Source organism: Pelmatolapia mariae, linkage group LG2 (assembly GCF_036321145.2).
Source record: "Pelmatolapia mariae isolate MD_Pm_ZW linkage group LG2, Pm_UMD_F_2, whole genome shotgun sequence".
In the NCBI taxonomy this organism is placed as follows: domain Eukaryota; kingdom Metazoa; phylum Chordata; class Actinopteri; order Cichliformes; family Cichlidae; genus Pelmatolapia; species Pelmatolapia mariae.
This window is the reverse complement of record NC_086228.1, coordinates 26,913,320-26,935,726: the sequence shown is the minus strand read 5'-3', so window position 1 is coordinate 26,935,726 and position 22,407 is coordinate 26,913,320. Positions and strand designations below refer to the sequence as shown.

The 22,407-nt window shown below is 39.7% G+C and overlaps 2 protein-coding genes across 2 annotated transcripts in view; both read right to left on the bottom strand.

Moving 5' to 3' along the window:
* LOC134634220 (protein diaphanous homolog 1) overlaps positions 1 to 15,939 on the bottom strand; it is a 47,224-nt gene extending 31,285 nt beyond the window's left edge. The window contains exon 1 of the mRNA XM_063483292.1: positions 15,162 to 15,939. Coding sequence (XP_063339362.1) covers positions 15,162 to 15,260 — 99 coding nt within the window. The 5' untranslated portion in view covers positions 15,261 to 15,939. The remainder of the gene's footprint in view (positions 1 to 15,161) is intronic.
* A 3,135-nt stretch (positions 15,940 to 19,074) lies between these two features.
* Positions 19,075 to 22,065, bottom strand: LOC134636716 (small integral membrane protein 32-like). Its single transcript, XM_063486838.1, has 2 exons — positions 21,362 to 22,065; positions 19,075 to 21,018 (listed from the first exon to the last, which is right to left on the bottom strand). Exon 2 carries the CDS (start codon positions 20,982 to 20,984, stop codon positions 20,643 to 20,645), a length of 342 nt encoding a protein of 113 aa, XP_063342908.1. The 5' UTR covers positions 20,985 to 21,018; positions 21,362 to 22,065; the 3' UTR covers positions 19,075 to 20,642.
* Between the last annotated feature and the right edge of the window lie 342 nt (positions 22,066 to 22,407).

Below are 22,407 nucleotides of genomic sequence, written 5' to 3'. Positions count from 1 at the left end.
AAAAAAACAAACTGAAATAGTGTTCGCTTAGTAACCATCATTCATAATAAGTTTCCGGCAGGTAAATTAACATAAACATTACTGTACAAACAATTTTGTTTGTTGTTTTAAATGCTTGTGCACTGCAGTAGCACTATCATTGAAGGAAAGTGCTGCTTTGCACAGTCTGCATTCAACTTTGTTTGTGAAAATGCTTTCACTTTTTTTTTTTTAAATCTCCTTTTCCATTTTCTTCTGTCATCCTGTTTTACGATTCAACATTCTTCAGCACTCAGTACCGAGTGCTGTCTTTGCAGACGATAAGCAGCAATACTGCCCCCATAGCTTCCTGTAGTCTACTGCAGTAACAAATGACGCGTCAACAATAATATTTTGCGTCATTGATTATGGCGATGAATCATTGCAGCCCTAGTAAGCAGCCCATCTGGCTCACTCCTTGGCCCATGCTGCTGATGCTTCAAAGAGAGGGGAACTTTGTATGCACTGGGGTTTTATAAAAAGGTAAGGCAGGTGTGCCCCCCCCCCGACCCAATAAGGCAATGAGTGCAAAACTCTGACTTGGTGCTGAGGCAGAGTGTCAAGAAGAAAAACTGCTTTTACAGATTATCTCTATTTGGTCAGTGTCTTCAAACTAGCATACATTTTTGTCCTCCACAAACATTTGTCAGAACAACATGTAGGCCCATGCTGTTTACAGTCATGGTGATGCACAGAGCAGTCTGAGATTAGCTATAATCTCTAGGTGAAGACTGGGGAGAGTCAAGGAGGACTGACATGGTAATCCTGACTAAGCCCCCCGTACATAAGATAAGTATGACACAAGAGTTGGGAGGATTCATATCTGTGTATGACATTATCCATAGATCATGTTTACCATTGTATGACTAAAGCTACATTCACACTGCAGGTGAAAACGCATCAAATCCGACTTTTTTGACCCTATGCGACCCATATCTGATCATGGTATGACAGTTTGAACAGCACAAATCCGATATTTTCAAATCCGACCTAGGTCACTTTGGTATGTAGTACTGAATCCGATACATATCTGATGTTTTAGAAAGCGACTGCTGTTTGAATGGTCATGTCGCATTAAATCCGTCTTTTACGTCACTGACACAAGACAGACGCCAATTATCAGCGCCGGTGATGACAAACGAGAAAGCATTGCAGCCATTGTTAAAGCACGGGCTCTTTTTTTTCCTCAGTGTCCTTCTTTCACTAATTAATTTGTCAAAATTCGGTCAGTTACAACTGTCCAGAAATTGATAGACTGCTGCAACAACACCTACTAGCTCTGTAGCCACCATTTTTACTTCCGTAAACAGAGCGCGTTATGTGTGACGTCTTCTTTTGCGCATGCGGGCCGCTTTGAGGGCCGTGAACCGTTCACACTAGAGCGCGTTTGCTGTCACATTTTATTTGTAGTGTGAACAACCGGATGGGGGGAAAAAAAAAAAAAAAAAAAAAAAAAAATCATATTTGATCAAAATATCGGAATTGAGCATTGACCTCCTAGGACCTGGCGTCCACATATGTGGACATCACATTTTGGGTTATTTAGACCAAAATACTGAATTTTGCACTACAAGGGCCTGATATCCACTTACGAGGACATTACACTGCTACTGTTCCATCAAAATTTTAAACGAATATCCTCATATGTGGCTCTTATTTTTCTTAAAAAACAAAAAAAAACAAAAACAAAAAAACAAATCTGGTAATTCTTTGTTTTTACATTCATCGGGCCCCAATGTGGCCAAATATCAAAGGGAAATTAAAAATGCATGCCGTGGAAGAGTTCAGGTCTTAGGAGGTTAAGACCTGCAGTGTGAACGTAGCCTAACAGACAACAGTACTGTGATGAGGCAAACACATTTCTTCTTAAATTTCAAGAGGATCGTCTTTATTTTCATCAGGATCACTAGAACAGCAACTGTCCTAGTGATCCTATTATTGAGATCTGAGTTTTCAACCCCAATATCCTCAGCTCAACAAACTCAAAAAGCATCCTACTATAGTACAAAGGGAAAAAAAAAATCCTAAGAGACATACTGCCAATAAATTAGTCTAGTGAGAAGCAGTAGTAGTTCACAATGTGTCACAAATGCCAGAAAAGACCATCTAGTGACACCTTCTAAAAATTCTGGCAAGCTATTCAACAATCCAACAGGCAATTCAGAAGAAGTATAGTGACAGCTTAAGAAGCTAGATCTTTCCCAGTCCCAATCCTAACCCTATCATACAACTAGAACAATAAGCTTTTGACTGACACATACATTCACGATAATCATTAAATAGCTCATTGACCCACTGGCCTATAATAATACAACTACAGCCAGAAATATTTTAAGATTTAAAATCAGCTAAACATTAATATAATAACAAGTTTTTAAAAGCTTATTAAAAGAGAGAAAGTCAGGAAAAGGCTCTAATTCACACCATCAGAAAGTCAAGAGCAACATGTGTCAAGCTTTAAAAAGGCATTATGAGAAGTGGTAGCATCTAAGAACTACAGTATGCTATTTTCACACTTCTGTCTTTCACTAACACTAGAGGAAACAGCTAATTAGACACGCCACATATACAAAGTGCAAAACAAAATGTGTCAGGAACTTCATCATTAAAAATAAATAGAAAATTTATTGTATTACTATAACACATTTTTTAAGCATTTAAGATTTTGTTAGAGTTAAAGGTTAGGGACTGCCACTTCCTATGTATGTGGCACATTTTGGGGTAGACTTCAGTCAAAACACCATAACAAATTCAACTGGATTATATTTTGTAGAGACCAGAATATTAAAAATGTTTGGACCTTGAAACTCAACAGTAGAAAAGCATCCCAATTTTCTCAGGACATACAGTTACTTGTCCATCTCAAACCTGTAAAACATGTCAATTTGGTTCCATAGATAAATCCCTTTCCTGCATTGTTTTTTTAAATCAGTAAAGCCTTTGAGAGAGACCATTAACATATGTGCTAGCCCATTGGTAGCTCCTGGCACAATTGATGGAAAGGGAGGAAAGAGAGAGATAAGGTTAAGTTATAATGGGGACGAATAAGGAAGCATCCTGTTCGCTATTTTGCACAACTTCCTGCCACAGCCCTTAGAATTTGAGAAATAATATAGCAGGGTGGAAACACTGACATTTCCGTGTGTGTGTATATGACTGAGCATGCATGCGTATGCACACAATGTGAAAAAAATAATCAAATAAAAATTTTTTTAAAAAAAATAGGAGAAGTAAGAAGTAACAACTGACAAAATAAGCGTGAACACCAACTGTGATGAGGCTATTTAAGTAGCTTGCAACAGTGGAGCCTGTTTAATAAGTTTTAACGGAACAGCCTTGCAACAGTGGAGCCTGTTTAATAAGTTTCAACTGAACAGCCTTCAAGTTGCAGTGGATTAAAGTGTTGGAAATATTCAACAGATGTAAGCAGCATGTGCACATGGGCATTTGGTGAAGTGATATAAGTGAGGAAAAATGAGCATGACAAAGAATGACACAGAAACAGAATGCTCAGTTTGTCCTACTGGCTCTTTCGATCATACTACAAAACACAAGCAACCAGCAGACACACCTCTAAGCTACTGCAGACCGGAAGGCGTGTTCCTGTACAGACAATGCACACTACTGACACCCAAAAATGAAACCTACTCCATCTGACAAGATCAAGATGGAGTTGTGATGACAGTTTCTGTTTCTTGTGAATGACAGTTGACCGTTCTTTATTTTCCCCCCACTCTCTCTTATGATTAACAACTAGCACATCTATATGGAATACAAAAGAACACTTGATGACAACCACAATTCTCTCCTTGCAGTTTTGTGGCCAATAAACAAATAAAATAAAATAAAATTTAAAAAGAAATGTTAGCTTACATGTCGAAAACTTCTTACTGATGATGCTTACTAAGCAAACACAGAGAGAAAATGCGAAAGTAAACCATTAAACAGGAGTAGCTACATTGTCCCGTTATTTTTATTTTTTTTAGATTAGTCGATTACCAAAATAATCTTTAGTTGCAGTACGAGTGGCCAATATAGACCAAGTCTCCCACTACATGTTGTTTTAAAGCTGCATTATGTATTCATTGTCTGAAGTGATTGTAACTCTGTTAAATCGTAAAAATAGACAAACCCACCGAAACTTTGAAAATAAGATAATGTATTAGATTACATTTCTTATTTTTCGTGTGTCTTCAGAGGAGCAACACAAACACTTTGATTTATAAGACTTGAATACATTTGTGTAATATAACATATATCTTGGCAGTTGGTTTAATTTTTTTTCCACCTCATGTAATTTTTATATTATTTTGTTTGAAAAATGCAAACAGAAAACAGAGATAAACATGCATTCATTCTGACAGTAACTATAACAGGGCATACGCGACAGACACTTCATGCTGAACCAAACTCACTCGGCCATATGCATGCATCCGTAACACTTCTACTTCGCAGTTTTATGTTAACATGCTCTAATTATGTCCTATATTTTCTAAGGCAAAAAACATGTTAACAGGAAATGTCTCTTTTGCAAAAGTGACCTTTAATCAAAAAAGCCTAGCAAAGATAATAGTGGAAGTCTGACTTAAAAAAAAAACAACAACAAAAAAACCAAAATACACACACCCAACAACCCAGATGAGATTACGTTCTAAGTATTTGTAATTCAGTGGTGTACCTGCTCTGCAGTCCAGTGTGTGCGTTTCACAGAATTTTTATTACACAACTCAGCTCTCACATCCAGTCGGAACAGGCTTCAGAGAAAGCAGCTGCTTTCTGTTCTGTGCAGTGCAACAGCAACAGAGCAAACAGGGACTACAGTATATATGCTCACCCCTTTAGGATCATTCTAGTGATGTGGCTAATGTGGATGTTAGATAAAAGGTACATTCGGCTGCTCCCTTATTTCCACAGGTTTTGCTCCGGAGGATGGACCAGCACGTTTTATTTGCCAATTATCCAGACTTGGAACACCAGGAGTACACCATCTTGTGACCACCTGTGGCTGGGTTTGTGGTTATTGGATAACTGCTAATAGATAAGCAGCTATGATAATTGTTTAATATTATTAGTTTTAAAGTGTTGTTCAGAGTTGTGAACGTCAACTACTGCTAGTGAAGAGAGAGGTTGTGTGCTTGCCTGGCTGCAACAGTGCTGTGTGCAGTTGTGTGTGCATTCAAGGCAGGGAATGCCTAGTCTGGACATGCCAGACTAGGGTTGTCAAAAAAATCCATTCTAAGGTACTAATCGATACTAAAAATTACTCTATCAATACAAGCAGTGCTCTCTTCCCTGCCTCGAATGCACACACAACTGCACACAGCACTGTTGCAGCCAGGCAAGCACACAACCTCTCTCTTCACTAGCAGTAGTTGACGTTCACAACTCTGAACAACACTTTAAAACCAATAATATTAAACAATTATCATAGCTGCTTATCTACAGTCAGGTCCATAAATATTGGGACATCGACACAATTCTAACATTTTTGGCTCCATACACCACCACAATGGATTCCAAATGAAACGAACAAGACATGCTTTAACTGCAGAGTGTCAGCTTTTATTTGAGGGTATTTACATCCAAATCAGGTGAACGGTGTAAGAATTACAACAGTTTGCAAATGTGCCTCCCACTTCTTGAGGGACCAAAAGTAATGGGACAGAATAAGAACCATAAATCAAACATTCATTTTTTAATACTTGGTTGCAAATCCTTTACAGTCAATCACAGCCTGAAGTCTGGAACACATAGACATCACCAGACGCCGGGTTTCATCCCTGGTGATGCTCTGCCAGGCCTCTACTGCAACAGTCTTCAGTTCCTGCTTGTTCTTGGGGCATTTTCCCTTCAGTTTTGTCTTCAGCAAGTGAAATACATGCTCAAACGGATACAGGTCAGGTGATTGACTTGGCCATTGCAAAACAGTCCACTTCTTTCCCTTCAAAAACTCTTTGGTTGCTTTTGCAGTATGCTTTGGGTCGTTGTCCACCTGCACTGTGAAGCGCCGTCCAATGAGTTTTGAAGCATTTGTCTGAATATGAGCAGATAATATTGCCCGAAACACTTCAGAATTCATTGTGCTGCTTTTGTCAGCAGTCACATCATCAATAAATACAAGAGAACCAGTTCCACTGGCAGCCATACATGCCCACGCCATGACACTTCCACCCCAATGCTTCACTGATGAGGTGGTATGCTTAGGCTCATGAGCAGTTCCTTTCCTTCTCCATACTCTTCTCTTCCCATCACTCTGGTACAAGTTGATGTTGGTCTCATCTGTCCATAGGATGTTGTTCCAGAACTGCGACGGCTTTTTCAGATGTCGTTTGGCAAACTCTAATCTGGCCTGCCTGTTTTTGGGGCTCACCAAAGGTTTACATCTTGTGGTGAACCCTCTGTATTCACACTGGTGAAGTCTTCTCTTGATTGTTGACTCTGACGCACATACACCTACCTCCTAGAGAGTGTTCTTGATCTGGCCAACTGTTGTGAAGGGTGTTTTCTTCACCAGGGAAAGGATTCTTTGGTCATCCACCACAGTTGTGTTCCGTGGTCTTCCGGGTCTTTTGGTGTTGCTGAGCTCACCAGTGCGTTCCTTCTTTTTGGGAATGTTCTAAACAGTTGTTTTGGCCACGCCTGATGTTTTTGCAATCTCTCTGATGGGTTTGTTTTGTTTTTTCAGCCTAATGATGGCTTGCTTCACTGGTAGTGACAGCTCTTTGGATCTCATCCTGGCAGTTGACAGCAACAGGTTCAAAAAGCAAACAGCACACTTGAAATGAACTCTGGACCTTTTATTTGTTCATTGTAATTGGGGTAATGAGGGAATAACACACACCTGGCCATGGAACAGCTGAGAAGCCAATTGTCCTATTACTTTTGGTCCCTCAAGAAGTGGGAGGCACATATACAAACTGTCATAATTCCTATACTGTTCACCTGATTTGGATGTAAATACCCTCAAATAAAAGCTGTCAGTCTGCAGTTAAAGCACATCTTGTTCGTTTCATTTGGAATCCATTGTGGTTGTGTATAGAGCCAAAAATGTTAGAATTGTGTCGATGTCCCAATATTTATGGACCTGACTGTATTAGCAGTTATCCAATAACCACAAACCCCAAACCCAGACATACAATTCAATATTTATTCTTAGTATTGTGCAAATGATCTGTCAATTTTTGGTTGTACAAGATTTATTCTTCATCAGCGTGGAGTGGATATCTGTTAGTTAGCAGAAATTTCACTCTCTTGTAGTTGATCCAGAGTTGTATAGATTCTACCTCATTCACTGTTTTGTGTGGCTTAAACCAGTTAACAAGCTTCCTATAGCCAGGCTGATGTCAACAGAACAGTGTAAACAGCAGGCAGACTTTCAGTTTCTCACCTGTCTGTGGTCAACTTGATCTTCTTAATTAAGCATAAAAAACTATGCATTTTGACAGAAGGTAGAGTGTCATTGCTGTTCCTCAGTTGTAGGCCTAAAAACGAAGATTCTGCATTTGGCCAAATCATCAGAGAAAGTGCTAACAATTTAGTTTGTATTTGGTATATATACACACCATTCTCTATTGGTGGGGGGGATTTGCTTGCTCTAGAAGAAACTATCCTTTCTGTATTATTCTTCTTTGTTTTTGTTCTTCTTATTTTAAAATCTTACATAATTTTATACTTTTCACTGGGTTAATTGTTCCAATAAATACTAGGGGTGAGGTGAAAAAATGGCTAGAGCATAGTATCGCACTATTTTGTCTGGTGATATTGTATTAATACAGGGACACCAAATATCTGTATTTTATCAAATAAATGAAAGCACTTTGGGAATACTACAAACAAGATGGCTCATTGCTGCTGATAGGAGGTAAACTTTCTGCAAGCAGTTGCAGTCTGACCCTGTCTGCAATCACTCTGAGATTGTCCAAGGTTTGCAAATAATTGCTGTCTAATTTATGAATGTATACAGATTACCTGTTCCTATCACAAGTCTGAATGAATCCTAGTGAGTGAGGGGACTTGAATTAACTGGCTTCCAGATATGAATTTATCAGCAACAGATATGTTATTTTCAATCATTCAATCACAATTAACTGCTGTATTATCAGAAACCTATTGCATCTGACTGACCAAGTGAATACATTCAAAAGCATACTGATTATCACACTAATAGGAAACTGACTGTCTCATGGCAACATTTATATCAAGTTTTAGTGATAGTGTTAGTATGCTTGACAATCTCATTCTGCACTAAAAAAAATTAATTATCTTATTGGATAAAACAGATATCGACAACTTTGATATCTGTTTTATCCAATGCAGTTGAAACAGGCGATAAATTGCAGCATATTATTCCAAAACTAAGCATGTCACAAAAAATTGTTTAATGTTTAAAAATCACAAAAATATCATACTGTGATTGAAGTATTTCTATAATATCGTATCGTGAGGTGTCTGTCTGGGTGAGCTGAGTTGTGTTGAGTTGAGTTATAAACAAACCACCAATTTAGCATGTGATCACAGGTGCAACATGATCAGACATTACAACCACATAAAGAGGGGCTGCAGAGATTTTCTGCTCCCAGTTTTTCAGCACCCATTTACCTTGCAACTGTGTTTGTAGAATCAACTGACTCATTTAAGCTTCACACCACCTGTAACTTATTATCACTGACTGCACACCCAGTGCACATTTTCTGCCCTACTTAATCTCCTTATCTATATATTCACCTTTCTGGCTTCTTCCTTTTGGTTTTTGTCACTCCTCCCTTCATTCCTTCTCAGTTTGTCTCTCTCTCTCTCTCTCATTCTGCCTCCCCCAGTCTCCACTCACTGATGGCTCACTTGCTTTCCCTCCTCAGCCTTACTCTGTAAAATACTGCTGTTCACGCTGAGCCAAGAGGCCCCTGCCACTACCAGTCCATTAACCACTCCAGTTTCATGCTGGCACTCAGTCATCCTATTCTTCATCTCACAGTAGGCTCTTCTTCCCCTGAGATGCATGGAACAGGAACCCATGTGTCTGGGTGTACCTATAGCCCTTTTAAGACATAGGATAAGCAACACTGATGGCTTAATTAATTCATTAAAGTGGGAGAATCATTCAGAGCCCAAGGTCAGTGATGAGAGCACTACGTATTACACACAATTATTTGCTATAAGTATGATTTTAGACAATAGGAACATGGGGACACATGCATGAGGTCAAACATATCCTACACTGTGCTGAATAAATGTGAGCATGTTCCAATCAACTGTTTTTTTTTTCCCGACATGTTATTGCTGCTAAGGGCAGCTTCCATAAAAGAAAGGTTTTAGTAAACCAAATTACTTACAAGGAGACGTTCACATGTAAATGGTAAATGGACTGATTCTTATATAGCGCTTTTCTATTCTCCCGGAGTACTCAAAGCTGTATACAACATGCCACATTCACCCAATCACACCCATTCTCTATACGTAGTGCTTTCTAACTACATTCACACACATTCATACTCCGATGGATGCATCGGAGAGCAACTTGGGGTTAGTATCCAAGGATACTTGACATGCAGACTGGAGAAGCCAGGGATCGAACCACCAACCTTCCGATCAGTAGGTGACCTGCTCTACCTCCTGAGCTACAGCCACACGTGTAATCGTGTGCATGTCAGCTTATCAGCTGCAGACAGTTGACACTGTTTTCTGGTGAACAGGATAATGCAAATGTAGAATCAACCTATTAAGATTGCTGTCATGACTTTTGCATTGAATTGACCATGATATTCATTCAGACCTGAATCCATCACATTTAAATGCAGAGAGATTAATAAAAAAACAAAACAAAAACAAAAAAAACACATGTCTGAAAGAAAGTGTGGGCAAAGCAGACCCACTGTAAACCAAAGCAGTCTTAACTACTGTACTTGACACTGAGCCAGACTTTATGTGTGACTAAAGAGTCATGACCTGACTTGCTTAATTTGTGCAGTTATGGTAAATTACACATTTGCTGAGGTGGTTTCCCCAGGATGTTGGTGCACTGGTGCACAAAGGCACCAGCAGGCATGAGATTTTATGCTTAAAAGAAAGATCCACTTATCTTTGCTATTAATCAGACTTTTAATGATAAAAAAAAAAAAACCCCAACATAATAACTTGCATTCAACTCTTCAAACCCATGTCCAGTGTGGCAAACAACTACCTCGTTGTTCTATTCTATTGTTCTATTCTTTTCTATTGCTAGAATAGAAGAGAATAGTCCTTTATTGTTATAGTGGTTGAGTGTATTGCAGTTGTCCTCAGAATAGGAAACAAGTGTGTTAATATAGTTAAAGGGACAGAATAATCAGTAAGAGGCTATAGATTTTTGTAATAAGAGACTAAGGGCATTATTGCTATACATTTCTCCTCATAAGTGAAATGTTTAATGACTACTAATATCTAAAGCTTAAACAAAATCGCATCTATTTATAAATATTTACATGACAAGTAAATCAGCTGGCCAATTGAGGTTGGAAAACTCCAACTTCCTCAACTCAAGAGAGAAATATGAGCTAACTAGCCACTTTCTTAGATACACCTGCTCATTAACACAGATGTCTAATCGCATGGAAATGACTCAATTCATTAAGGCAAGAAAGGTGTTTTAATAACTTTGAACATGGCATGGTTGATTGTAGCAGATGGACTGGTCTAAGGATTTTGGAAACTGCTTATCTACTGAGGTGGTTATGTGGGATCATCCCACATAACCACCTCAAGGGCTTACAGAGAATCGTCAGAAAAAGTGAAAGTGTCCAGTGACAGGCCGTAGGTGAAAAGGCCTTGTTTATGCCAAAGTTTAGGGAAAAATAGTAAAACTGCTTTGAACTGATAGGAAGGTAATTCAAATAACCACATGTTACAACCAAGGTATGCAGAAGAGCATCTCTGAACACATCTCTGTCCAACTTTGAAGCAGATAAACTACAGCAGCAGAAGACCACAGCTGATGTCAATCCTGTCAGCTAAGAGTAGGAAACTGAGGCTACCAATCATATGAGCTTATCTAAATTGGATAATAAAAGACTTGAACAAAGCTATCTGATCTGAAAGAAAGGGTCTTGAGACTTGTAGCTAACAAACCTGCAGGAAGGTATGATAGCATCATGCCAATAAGGACAAAAATATCTAAGGATTGTTTCCAGCACCTTGTTAAAGCTATACCGTAAAGACTTAAGGCAGTTCCGAAGGCAAAAGAGGCCCACACCACTTTAAATGAGGTAGACATAATAATTGGATGTGAATGTATATTTTGGTAGTATAGTACGTTTTTGTTTTAAATTCAACAGGTCTGTCTTTTTCCACTTTCAGGAAAAATATAAAATCTACATCTCTTTTATGCTATAAATTACTAAAGAAACCTAATAAAACATTACATAGTTTGCAATGATGATTAAAGTCAAAATAGGAAACAATCATTTAAATTATAGCATAAGACATCCTCTCACATAGTTTCAAATTTCAGAAACTTGAAACACTATTATTCTGTCTTAACACTTTACCCACTGCAACATCAAACTAGCTAAAATGATCCTATAAAATGCCAACATCCAGTTATCTAAAAACAATTTATGAAGAAAAAAAATCAGAGAGCTATCTCTGGTGCCCCAGAAAAAAATGCAAGTTACTGCCAAACTCAATAGCCAGAGCTAGACTCTGATCTAGAATTCACCTTGTATTCCAAACAGCTGTCCAAAGGCAGTGATCCCTGGCTAATCCACACCGTGCCTTCCTGCTGGGTTGAGTAAGCATGTTTATGTCAACAGCAAGGATGCTGCTCTTTTCTGTCTCTCTGGGCCTGAAGAACAGAGATAGCTCTTTAGGGAGCACAGCTAAAATGATCTGCTTTATAAACAAAACACCTTTGGATAAGTTCACTGTAGGCACACTGACTCATATTTTTAACACTAATGATAAACCTAACTGCAGGCTATATATGGCTAACACAGTCTGTGTGAAGTGAAATCCACTGAAACACACGCACATGTTTCAGCTTACAGACATGCCTACACAGCCTTATATCACTACAGTATGCATCTGTGGGCCAAGCCGTAGTAAACATTACACACAAGTTGAGCTCTAGGTTAGTAAACATCTAAATAATGAAATTATTGTGATGAGTACAATAGAAAGATCTCTCTTTTGAAGATATGAAAAAAATAACCATCTGTCACAACTTTAGTATACTTGAATAGCCAGATTTTGTATAGATGTGAAATAAAGCTGAAGCTATTCCAATAACATACTGCATGAAAGAAAAAAAAAATACATCTCATGCCTCATTTATGGTCATTGCACTGGTTATTATGGATGTCTGTGACATCACCACGGCCCCATAACCATTCATATTGACACCTGAAGCATGATAGGCACGGTGCAGTCTCCTGAAATCTCAGAAGAAAACCTTTGCATTACTACTGATCCAAATGATGTTACTACTACTATTATTATTATAGTTGTTATTGTCATTATTATTATCATTATCATTATTATTATATGATTATGAAGTTGTTTTCAAAGTTTCTCCCTCTCTGTAATCTGCACGGTCCTGCAATAATATATCACTGACTTGATGGTAAAGGCATAACTTCTTTTACAATTATGTCTCCAAACCAGTTGCACTGGGTTACAAAAAGATCAAGAGGCGCACATCAAGTGGAAATGACACCAAAGTGTGGTGGGTGTCCGTTGTTGTGATGTCACTTTTGACAGGCGCTGTTGTTTGCAAAGTTCATATAGACTCTTCCAAAAACCATGACACTGTCTAGCAAACTATATCATGATTAAACTGAGAGATCGCATAACAGAAGACACACAAAAAAATATTCACAAACAGATAAGTATTTATAAGAATACCAAAAACAAGCTCAAAGGACAGGACATGGTCAAGATGACCTGCTGAAGTTCAACCCAAGCATCACAATGGGAAAGAAGAGTGATTTTTAATGACTTTGCAAGTGGCATGGTTGAAACTGCTGATCTACTGAGATAACCACACACAACCATCTCAAGTATTTAGAGAAAATGGTAAAAAAAAAAAAAAAAAAAAAAAATCTAGCAAGTGAGTGTCCATTCTGTAGGTGAAAATGCATTCTTGATGCCAAAGAAAAATGGCCAGCCGATTCAACCTGATAGGAATACATGGGAAATCAAACCTTGAAGCAAATGGCTACAGCAGCAGAATAACACACCATGGTTCCACTCCTGCAACTGTCAGCTAAGAATAGGAGACTAAGGCTACAATTCACATGGGCTCACCAAAATTGGACAACAAATTGAAAAACAGTTTCCTAGTCAGAGGAACCTGAACTTCAGCAGGTTGACAGAAAGGTACTAGCAAGGTGTACCTAACAAAGTGGCCAGAAAGTATCTATTATTTTACTTAAACAAATGCAGCTGACTATTTTGTAGGTCAGATTTTAATTTTCAAAGTCCAAATACCAGTAAAACAAGCCAGCATTCCTAAACAGAGTTGAAAGATTTGGTGGCATTCTAACAGAAGCCAGTTTTTAAATGCAACCGGTTTTCAATTCTCATTCCTAGTCATAAGTCTAACGTACTCCATCATGTATCACTGGTATGTCTAAAATGAGAAGAAACAGGAACATGATGAAGTCATAGACAAGTCAAAGCGAAAGATGGAAGAGTTGAGAAAGCTGATGTCACACTGTAGATCAGGTAGACCAAAGAATTCTAAACTCTCACAGCGGTGTAATCAAATTCTCTGCCTCTCCAAAAAAGGGTTCCAATTTCACAAACAGAAGTGCATTGTAGTCAAGGACATAAATTATTCTAGGCATGCAGAAGCTAACTTACACTTTCAGGCATACTCCGTAAAAAATAGACTCAGTTATGTACTGTTATCTCAGGTGATTGCACAATTGGTTTCTGTCTGTGACTCATATTTACTTTAGGTAGGCCTAGCCTACCTAACCCTGTGTATAGATCAACGCTGCTATAATACTAGGCGTTAATGGCCACAACAGTTTCCTTAATTTGATTTGTCTTTCAAACAGAAACATATTTTTTCCAAAGCTGCATAAGCACAAAACCAAACATTTGCTCTATATTATATTCAGCTTGTCACTACACCACTTATTTGAGCATGCAACTTTGCAAGGAAATGTAAAATACCCTAATATGCTGGTCTTTGTCACAAAAACAGGGCCTCAAAGTTCAAATGCTTGCTGTTTGTATCTCTGGGCACATATCCAACTGGTTACACACACACACACACACACACACACACACACACACACACACACACACACAAGTCTTAAAGAAAAGACATGGGGGAAAAAAACACCTGCTCTATGAAACATTTTCCTTTCCTTTCACCTGGCTCTAAAGCACCAAATATTTAATTAAGTGGGCTCTAATATGGACTGAAAACTCTTCGAAATAAACCGTTTACTTGGTCTGTGCATCCTCTATGGTTACCGTTTTTCACCTTATCAGGTTTCACCTGTTGCTAGACATGACCAAGTGTTCTATTACAAAACAGTTTGCTGATGACAGACATCACTACTGGTAACTCTGGCAGGCACGCACCACGCTGAATCATACATGCTGACAAAGCCAAGTAGAAACCACCTAAAGTAATTTAGATTAAGTCACCTTGGGAAGATTTAAGCCCCACCTTATCACAGAAAGTTATTTCAATCACGTACACAGTTCTATTTAAATACTTTTGCTTTACATAGCAACTCCATATATAAAACCCACTCTGCAGAAGAAAACACTAATTATTAACTGCACATGTGCAAATGAAAGGCTTGGTGCTTGAGCTACCGAGAGCTCGTTGGGATTGCAAAATATAAGGTTTATGGGAGAGTTTATGTCTTCGCAGTTAAAGTGCCAGTTACTTCCTCATATGCTGACTTTCTAGTACTTTGACCTCAGTCGTGAATCCTACTGAGCACCATTTCAAGCTGCACTGACAGCTGGTGAGAAGCCAGCTCCAGGGGGCGAAAGTAATTACAGGTACAGTGGCAGCTCGCCGCTTTGTAGCTTTACTTAAAACTTTAGAGGAAGACAATCAGTGGTTTAGTGCAGCAGTTTGGGGCCCACCCCCACTGATGGTTACATGATAAAGGTGCAGGAAGTTGAACCAGTGGGATACTCACAAATTTCTTTTTTCCATCTCCATCATCGTAGCTTTTCTTTGATTTCTTGTCCTTCTTGGGACCAGCAGCTGAGGCAGAACTCCCCGTCTGTTGATCCATATTTCTACCTTTTAATCCGTTTCCTTGAATTGGATGTCAAAATAAACAAGTGGAACAGTAATCCCTTTTTTTAGATTTTAAACGTCAATGGAAAATGCCAACTCCTTATTCCCAGGGGCCTAGGCTAGTGCCCAGGCTAACTAGCTACAATTAGCGCAGTGCTGCTAATAATTTGGTAAAAAGCCAACAGACAAAACGAGCCCCTGTTTAAGCCGCCTCTCGGTATCACTGGAGGAGGGAAATTCAAAGCACAGCCCAAGACAACTCCTCGAGACGAAAAGTACGAAAACAACCTGTTGCGTTAATAAAATACAAAGTGAGGACGCCACTCTATTATTTCCCACATGCAACACAAGTCCAAGTTTTTAGAAACGTGGATTTTAGGTCCTGAATGTATACGGTACTATCTGAGCTAACCTTAGCTTCAGCTAGGCTAGCTTGTAACAGTAAGGTTAGGTAAAGGAAAACACAAAACAAAAAAACTCTTTCCGCTATCCACGAGTTGTTTCGACGACCACAGCGCGAGCGGTAAGTTGGTGTTATCAATGACCTAGGTCGACGGTGTGTTCCCAATTTGTTTCCATGGCTGTTAGAAGTTAGTAACTTTTTAATTTTAACCCCTGGTTGACAGAGGGGAAGCAAGTACGTCTTTAGCAGTAAAGGCGTCTTCCTGTTCTTCTGACAGTCCGCTCTGCAGTAGTTGGAGGGGGGAGGAGCCTGTGTTCTGCCGCTTCACCTGAGAGGATTTATCTGACAGCTCTAACTCCACAGCATGCAGCTGATCGGCTAGACAGTTTCCAGGCATGCCGTGCAAGTTGAGACTAATAACCGGTGAAATATTTACATGACAAAGACGGGAGAAACAGACACAGCTGTGTTTGTGTCATAAATGGAACCTAACCCCCCCCGCCCCACCCCCCAAAAAACACTTCAGATGTCAGGTAAGCAATCTAGCATGCTAGAATAAGAAAGCAGCACAGGCACAGTTAATGTCAATTTCAAAAGAACAAAAAGAAAGCTGGAAGAATAAAAGTTTTTGGTAAGTAGTAATGTTGACTTGCTATTATAGAGGGAAGTAATGTGGTATCATCTAGTAGTCAAACTACATGTTGCAGTACCTTGCTGGAAGTTCCACTACAGATAGTAATATAATGATTAAAACAGAGCAATTACTTTAATTAGCTTTTTTATGTATACTGTAGAATGCAAGCAAGTTCAGGCTTTTCTATACAGTGTTGTGCGAAAGTCTTTAGCCAACCGTCAGTTCTTAATGTTTTGCTAGGAAAATGGAAAATATGTGCAGAAATCTATTAAAATATGTGCAAATGTAGATGGAAGTACAGTATATAAGGCAACACGATCATGTGTACAATTCTAACAAGCTTGGCAATCAATGCTTAGTATGACCACCTTTATATTTCAACACAGCTTTAACTTTTATACAGTTATTTTCTTTATGTAATTTCTTTAAAATTAAATTTAGTCTCTGTTCAGGCTTGTTAAAGGATGCTATCCAAAGCTTGTGTTTGGATATTGGCTGCCTTTTGTTCAATTGTCTGTCAAGATGATCCCACACTGCTTCAACAATGTTGAAGTAATGATCAAGCAATCACATTCTTTCCAGATGGTATTATATGGTCAAACTCTGACGGTACTTTTATGCATTTATAATTACAAATGTTTTGACAAAATTTTCAATACCACTGGCAGAAATGCATCCCCCAACCATGACAGCCTTCACTGTCTTTTACACTTGGATGTGGACACTCACTCTTCTACTTCTACATTTGACATTCCTCAGCCTTTTATATGTGTTTTCCTTACTTGAAAATGACACCTTTCCACTGAGATCATTTTGATGACTTCTTCTTTTGCAACTTCTTTCTCCACTTGTTCAGTTACCTCAATTTTTTTTAAGCACACACTGCACACCATTCTTAGACATGGCAAAATCACCTTGTTGCTAAAAAACAATTTTTTATGTCAAACTGTGTTATCTTTGGCATTTATCAACTAAAGAAAAGGAAACTTATAGATTTTTGCAGTAGGCTGCAAGTAACAAAGTGCCTAACAATACAATTTAAAAATGAGTTATTTTCTCTGTTCTCTGTTATGTGTAGACAACACAGTTTCACCCCTTGGATTAGCTGCCTTTTACCCTTGAATGTTTCATAGGTCAGTTTTAAGTGGCTTAAAAGCTGTCTGGTGATGATGTGGACTAAAAGTTAATAAATAAAAAAATTACAAAAAGTCGAAAGGAAATCTTTGAAAGAAATTAAAAATGTCTGGTGAATTATTGTTTATAAGCACTTTAAAAAACATTACAAGAAAGCCTCAATTATTGGAAACAAACTATAAAGAAATTATACATATATTTTCTTATGCTTATCTGTTGCCGTGTCACAGGGAGGAGAAACCTAAGCAGAGAAGCCAAGACCCTATTCTCCATTTCATCTGGGGAAGGTATCCAACCAAGAGGCGGCCTACTCCGATGCCTGAACCACATCAACTGGCTCCTTTTGATGTGGTGGAGTAGTTAATACTCTGAGGCCCTCTTGTATGAGCACTAACACTAGGCCCCCATGCTACCCAAGCCTACCTCAGAATATGAGCAAGAGATATATAACGGAATTATTATATATATTACATGTGGAATTATATATATTAGTGTGTGTGTGTGTGTGTGTGTGTGTGTGTGTGTGTGTGTGTGTGTGTGACACAATGTAACTCAATGCATTTATAGTGAAGACGACCTGCTGAAGTTCAAACTGAGCATCAGAATTTGGAAGAAAGGTAATTTAAGTTTGAATGTGCCATGATTGTTGGTGCCAACAGGGCTGATCTGAATATTTCATGATATTTCAGAAAAACTGCTTATCTGCTGGGACTTTTCAACACCACCATTACAATGGTTTACAGAGAATGGTCAGAGTGGTAGTTCTCTGGGTGAAAATGCCTTGTTGATGCTAGAGGTCAGAGGGTGGTCATGCTGCTTGAAGCTGATAGGAAGGCAACAGTAATTCAAATAATCACTTGTGACAAACAAAGTATTCAAAAGAACATTTCTGAATGCACAGCACATTGGACCTTTAAGCACATGCACAGGAGACCACACTGTGTACCACACTGAAGCTTTAGGCAACTGAGGCTATAGTTTTCACTGGACAATAGAAGATGGTCGAGTCCCAGTTTGGTGTACAGGAAAAGAAACCATGTGTCCATCGTGCCTTGTATCAACGGCTCAGGCAGTTCTAAAAGCAAAAGGGGGATGTAAACCAGCACTAACAAGGTGTTCTGAATGAAGTGTCCTGTAAGTGTAAGTAGCGTTACAGTCGAGCACTAAATCGGGTCAAGAGAGGTATGAAATAACTTTTTTTTTCTCCAGTAAAATCTACTGAATTTCATGTAGCCTAAAAGCTAAGTGTTCTTTTAGGGGTTTATATTAATATCATAATTCTAAGTCTTTGAAAATCTAGGTGTAGGACTGACCTAAAAACTGTTACTTACTCTTTTATTGATGCACACTCTTTGTTAATCGCAGGCAGTTCATCTTATTCCCACAGGCTGGATCTAAAACAGAATTTGGTTAATGACGTCGTTTTTGGTCCTCTGCTTGTTGCTTTCTTTTTCTTTCTTTTTTTGCTTCGTAACCACATTGTGCATAGAACTAACCAGACTAGGAGCTCCACCTACCGGTAAAAAATATCAACTTCAGGCGCTGTAGTGTGTGACCAGAGCCAATAGGCTACGGCTAGTCAGACAAAGTTAATTGACTAGTAGAAAGCAATTGTGGTGTTTCCTGCTCTGTACTGTTCTTTATTTTTGATTTATTTTCATACACAAATGCAATTGGCACAGGGCAATGATTAGAAAATGGATACACAATGCATGTGCAGTGAATCACTGCATAAGGAAGGAATATAACCAATTTTCTGAGTGTGCTAAATAATTGCCCTATTCTTTTTCTTTTTTTCCCCCACAGAATCTTCCAAATAAGCACAACGCTGAGCAAATTTGGCCTTCTGTCTCCCACTTACATGGTGTGATTTCAGGGCTGCACCACAGACAAAAATAGTCACCACGTTTAGCTCTCCAGTGCAGTTTCGCATCTCAAACGAAGCATTCAGTAAACACTGACTGAATATCCTAAAGATAAACATTTAAGTTTCCCTGGCTTAGGTTATTTTGAGATATAAAGCCCAACACTTGAAATTCAGCACTCGGACTTGCACAAACCTGTGCGCACATTACACGCGCACAAGTCCCGTACTCACACGCGCGCGGGCACAGGATTACAGAGATAGGCTCGTTTTAGCTGTCCTGGTATGTGAGAGATGTTTTCCAACAACAGGATTGGTGAGGATTTGCGCATTACCAGTGGCACTGAAGGAGACAACAGTTTGGTTTATCGCAAAGGACTCGCCATACTTTTCAGCCTCGAGTCTTCATTCTTCAGAATATTAGGGCTATAAATTGCGAGAGAAAGGTTAATTAAAAGTGAAGGTGCACGATAAGAATAGCAGCCCTGTGGCACTCGTAAAAGCCCCTCTACGGACGCTTTGGATGATAAACAGTTGGCCCTTCACATCGGCCGCTGCAGCATCGTTTTCAGCTTTGCTATTCATTTACAGGCGTACAGACGAGAATATTGCCACTTCAGAATACATTTGAATATCTTTATGCGACGATATAGGTCAACGATCTGGCATTTGATAATTTTACAATGGACAAAAGGTTGGAAATCGTCTGGTGACTGTTTCGTTTCACAAGACAAGACAGTTAAGTTACAGTCTTACAAAGTATTTCACATACAGACTACTGTATAGATCATTTCTATGTTGGCAAAGTGAAACATATTTTAATTAGACAAATCAAATCAAGAGAGAGAGAGATGGGGAGAGAAAGAGAGAGGTTCACTTCCACATAGTCACTGCCAAAATGTGAAGCCAATAAAATAAGGTAACACAAGCTTGGGAGCATAGCTGTAAAGGAATAGTATTGATTACGCTTTGTGTACAAGAAGGTTTCAGCAATTATTTATCAGTAAATACAAGGTTGTGGGTCTCTAATTAGATCAGGAATGATTGGCCACTTATCCTTCCACCAGCCGTAGACCTGCACTCCTCTTTGCCATCTTTTTGATTTGGTATCATGAGTCTTATAACTAAAGACGTGGCATCATATAACATAAACAAGTATTTGACTGAACAGATTCCAGGTTACTGAGGCCTTAGGTTGTCCAAGACAGCTAACAAATGCAACAACTTCATTTGTCCAATACTGTATGTGCAGCAGCAGCAGTTCAGGGGTCGTCCTTAACCCCCCTGACACGAGTCTCTCTAAATACCAGTAATCCAAGAAATTGGACCTGTGGGATCTGGCCTACTTGTAGGAGGTCCGAGCCTCTCTCAGTGATCTGTCATATGGCATGGAGGCGAAGAAAGAGTTCCGGAGCTGACAGTTGATGAAGAACACAATAAGCAGCACCAACAGGAAAAGCAGCAGGCACATGACTATGTAGGTGATCAGGTCCGGTTTGTGGAGCTCGCCCTCCCGGAGTCCTCCTCCCCCTCTTCCCGTGGTGGGTCTCAGGAGTGCAGCCACGCTTACAGAGCCACCGTGGGAGGCATTCAGAGAGGAGGGGGCGTGTGTGGTGGATTGTGCCACGAGCACCAGGTCGAAGTCTGGGGTGTCGGTGGAGTTGAGGAGGATCTGTCTCAGCATGGCGCCTTGCGAGCTCACCGACAGCGTTGGTCTTCTGGTGAATGAAAACATGTGGATTAAGGTTATGGAGTCTACTGACCCTTTCTTTATTCAGCCTGCCCAGTTTTCTATTTATGATACAACAAAGCGATACAAAGAATCAGGAGATGTCACTTTGCGGCCAATTTGAAAATAGTGTTTTAGGATAAGAATATCAACGTGCGCTTCTGTTAGTCTGACAAGGTCACGGATACAAAACGCAGGACACAGGATCAGGACATGGTGATGCCACCACGAAAGCACTACAAAGTAGCCCAGAGTGACACTATAGATTTCTCGAAATACTGCTTGACATTGTGATTTCGCTCTTTGCGGAATCCCACAGCGACGTTACTTACTTTGGTGTGAGCTGCGAAGAGTTCCGCAGGTGAACTGAAGAAGACAAAATCTCGGCTCCGCATTCCTCAGCGTCCCCAGCTCTGTCTGCTCCAGCGCCACCGAGGACGCGCCGTGAAAAAGCGGTGGGTCGATAGTTTCAGATATACCCCCACAGACCATATGTCGCCGGGTATGATTATAGCGCAGGGTCTCCTGTCACATCGAATCGAACTGTTTAAATCCGTATGAGCGCGGATCAGACATCTACAGCAAAGCGACACAGCGCGAGTTTCCACTTGTTGGCTTTTAAATCCAAATCGACTCGCTAAGCATGTGGTTGCGCACAGACTGGCTACTGTAGCAGTATCCAAGTGACTCTGGGTTCTGTCAGAGGTGCTGAACTTCAACGACGATCGCTGGTGCGCACACGTGTGCTTGTGCGTTGCTGTGCGCAGTCGGCTAGAACTACTTAGCCTGTGCTTGTACAGCGCGCAGAGGAATCAGCGATGCCCGCTGTCGAACTATTTGGCTCTCCTTTTATCAGTAAAGGATCGATATTTGCTGAATTCACACTACAGACTGTCTGCTCTTACGGGTGTTCCGATCCAGTGCCACTAAAATGAGATGAAAGGAGATATTAATGGGAGACAAAATGCAACAGCACACAGCTTCCCATCTCCTCCCTGGGTTGCAAGTGTGTGTGTTTGTGGAAGTGTGTGTGTACGTGCGTGCGCGTGCGTGAGAGAGAGAGAGATTAGGAGAGGGCAGGGACAAAGCTAGAGACACGTCACCGGACAAGGACGTGTGTTGTAAAAATCTATCTCTCTATCTATCTATCTATCTATCTATCTATCTATCGTCAGTGTCCCTCCGTATAATTTTAGTCGGTGGTGAGACAAATCTGACTCAGTGCCATTTCTGGCCCGGCGTGGGGAATGTCTCACACTGGAGTGATGAGAGAACAGGGAAAAGGTGTGAGGTTGGAGAGTGCCTGTAAGAACTAACGGGGTTATTTAATCGTAGGATAGGTCCACCTATTCTACAATTGTCTTACAGTCTTAGTGCC

Excerpts from the sequence above, each read along its gene's own strand:
- LOC134636716 (XM_063486838.1), bottom strand. The coding sequence starts at position 20,984 with ATGCTGAGACAGATCCTCCTCAACTCCACCGACACCCCAGACTTCGAC.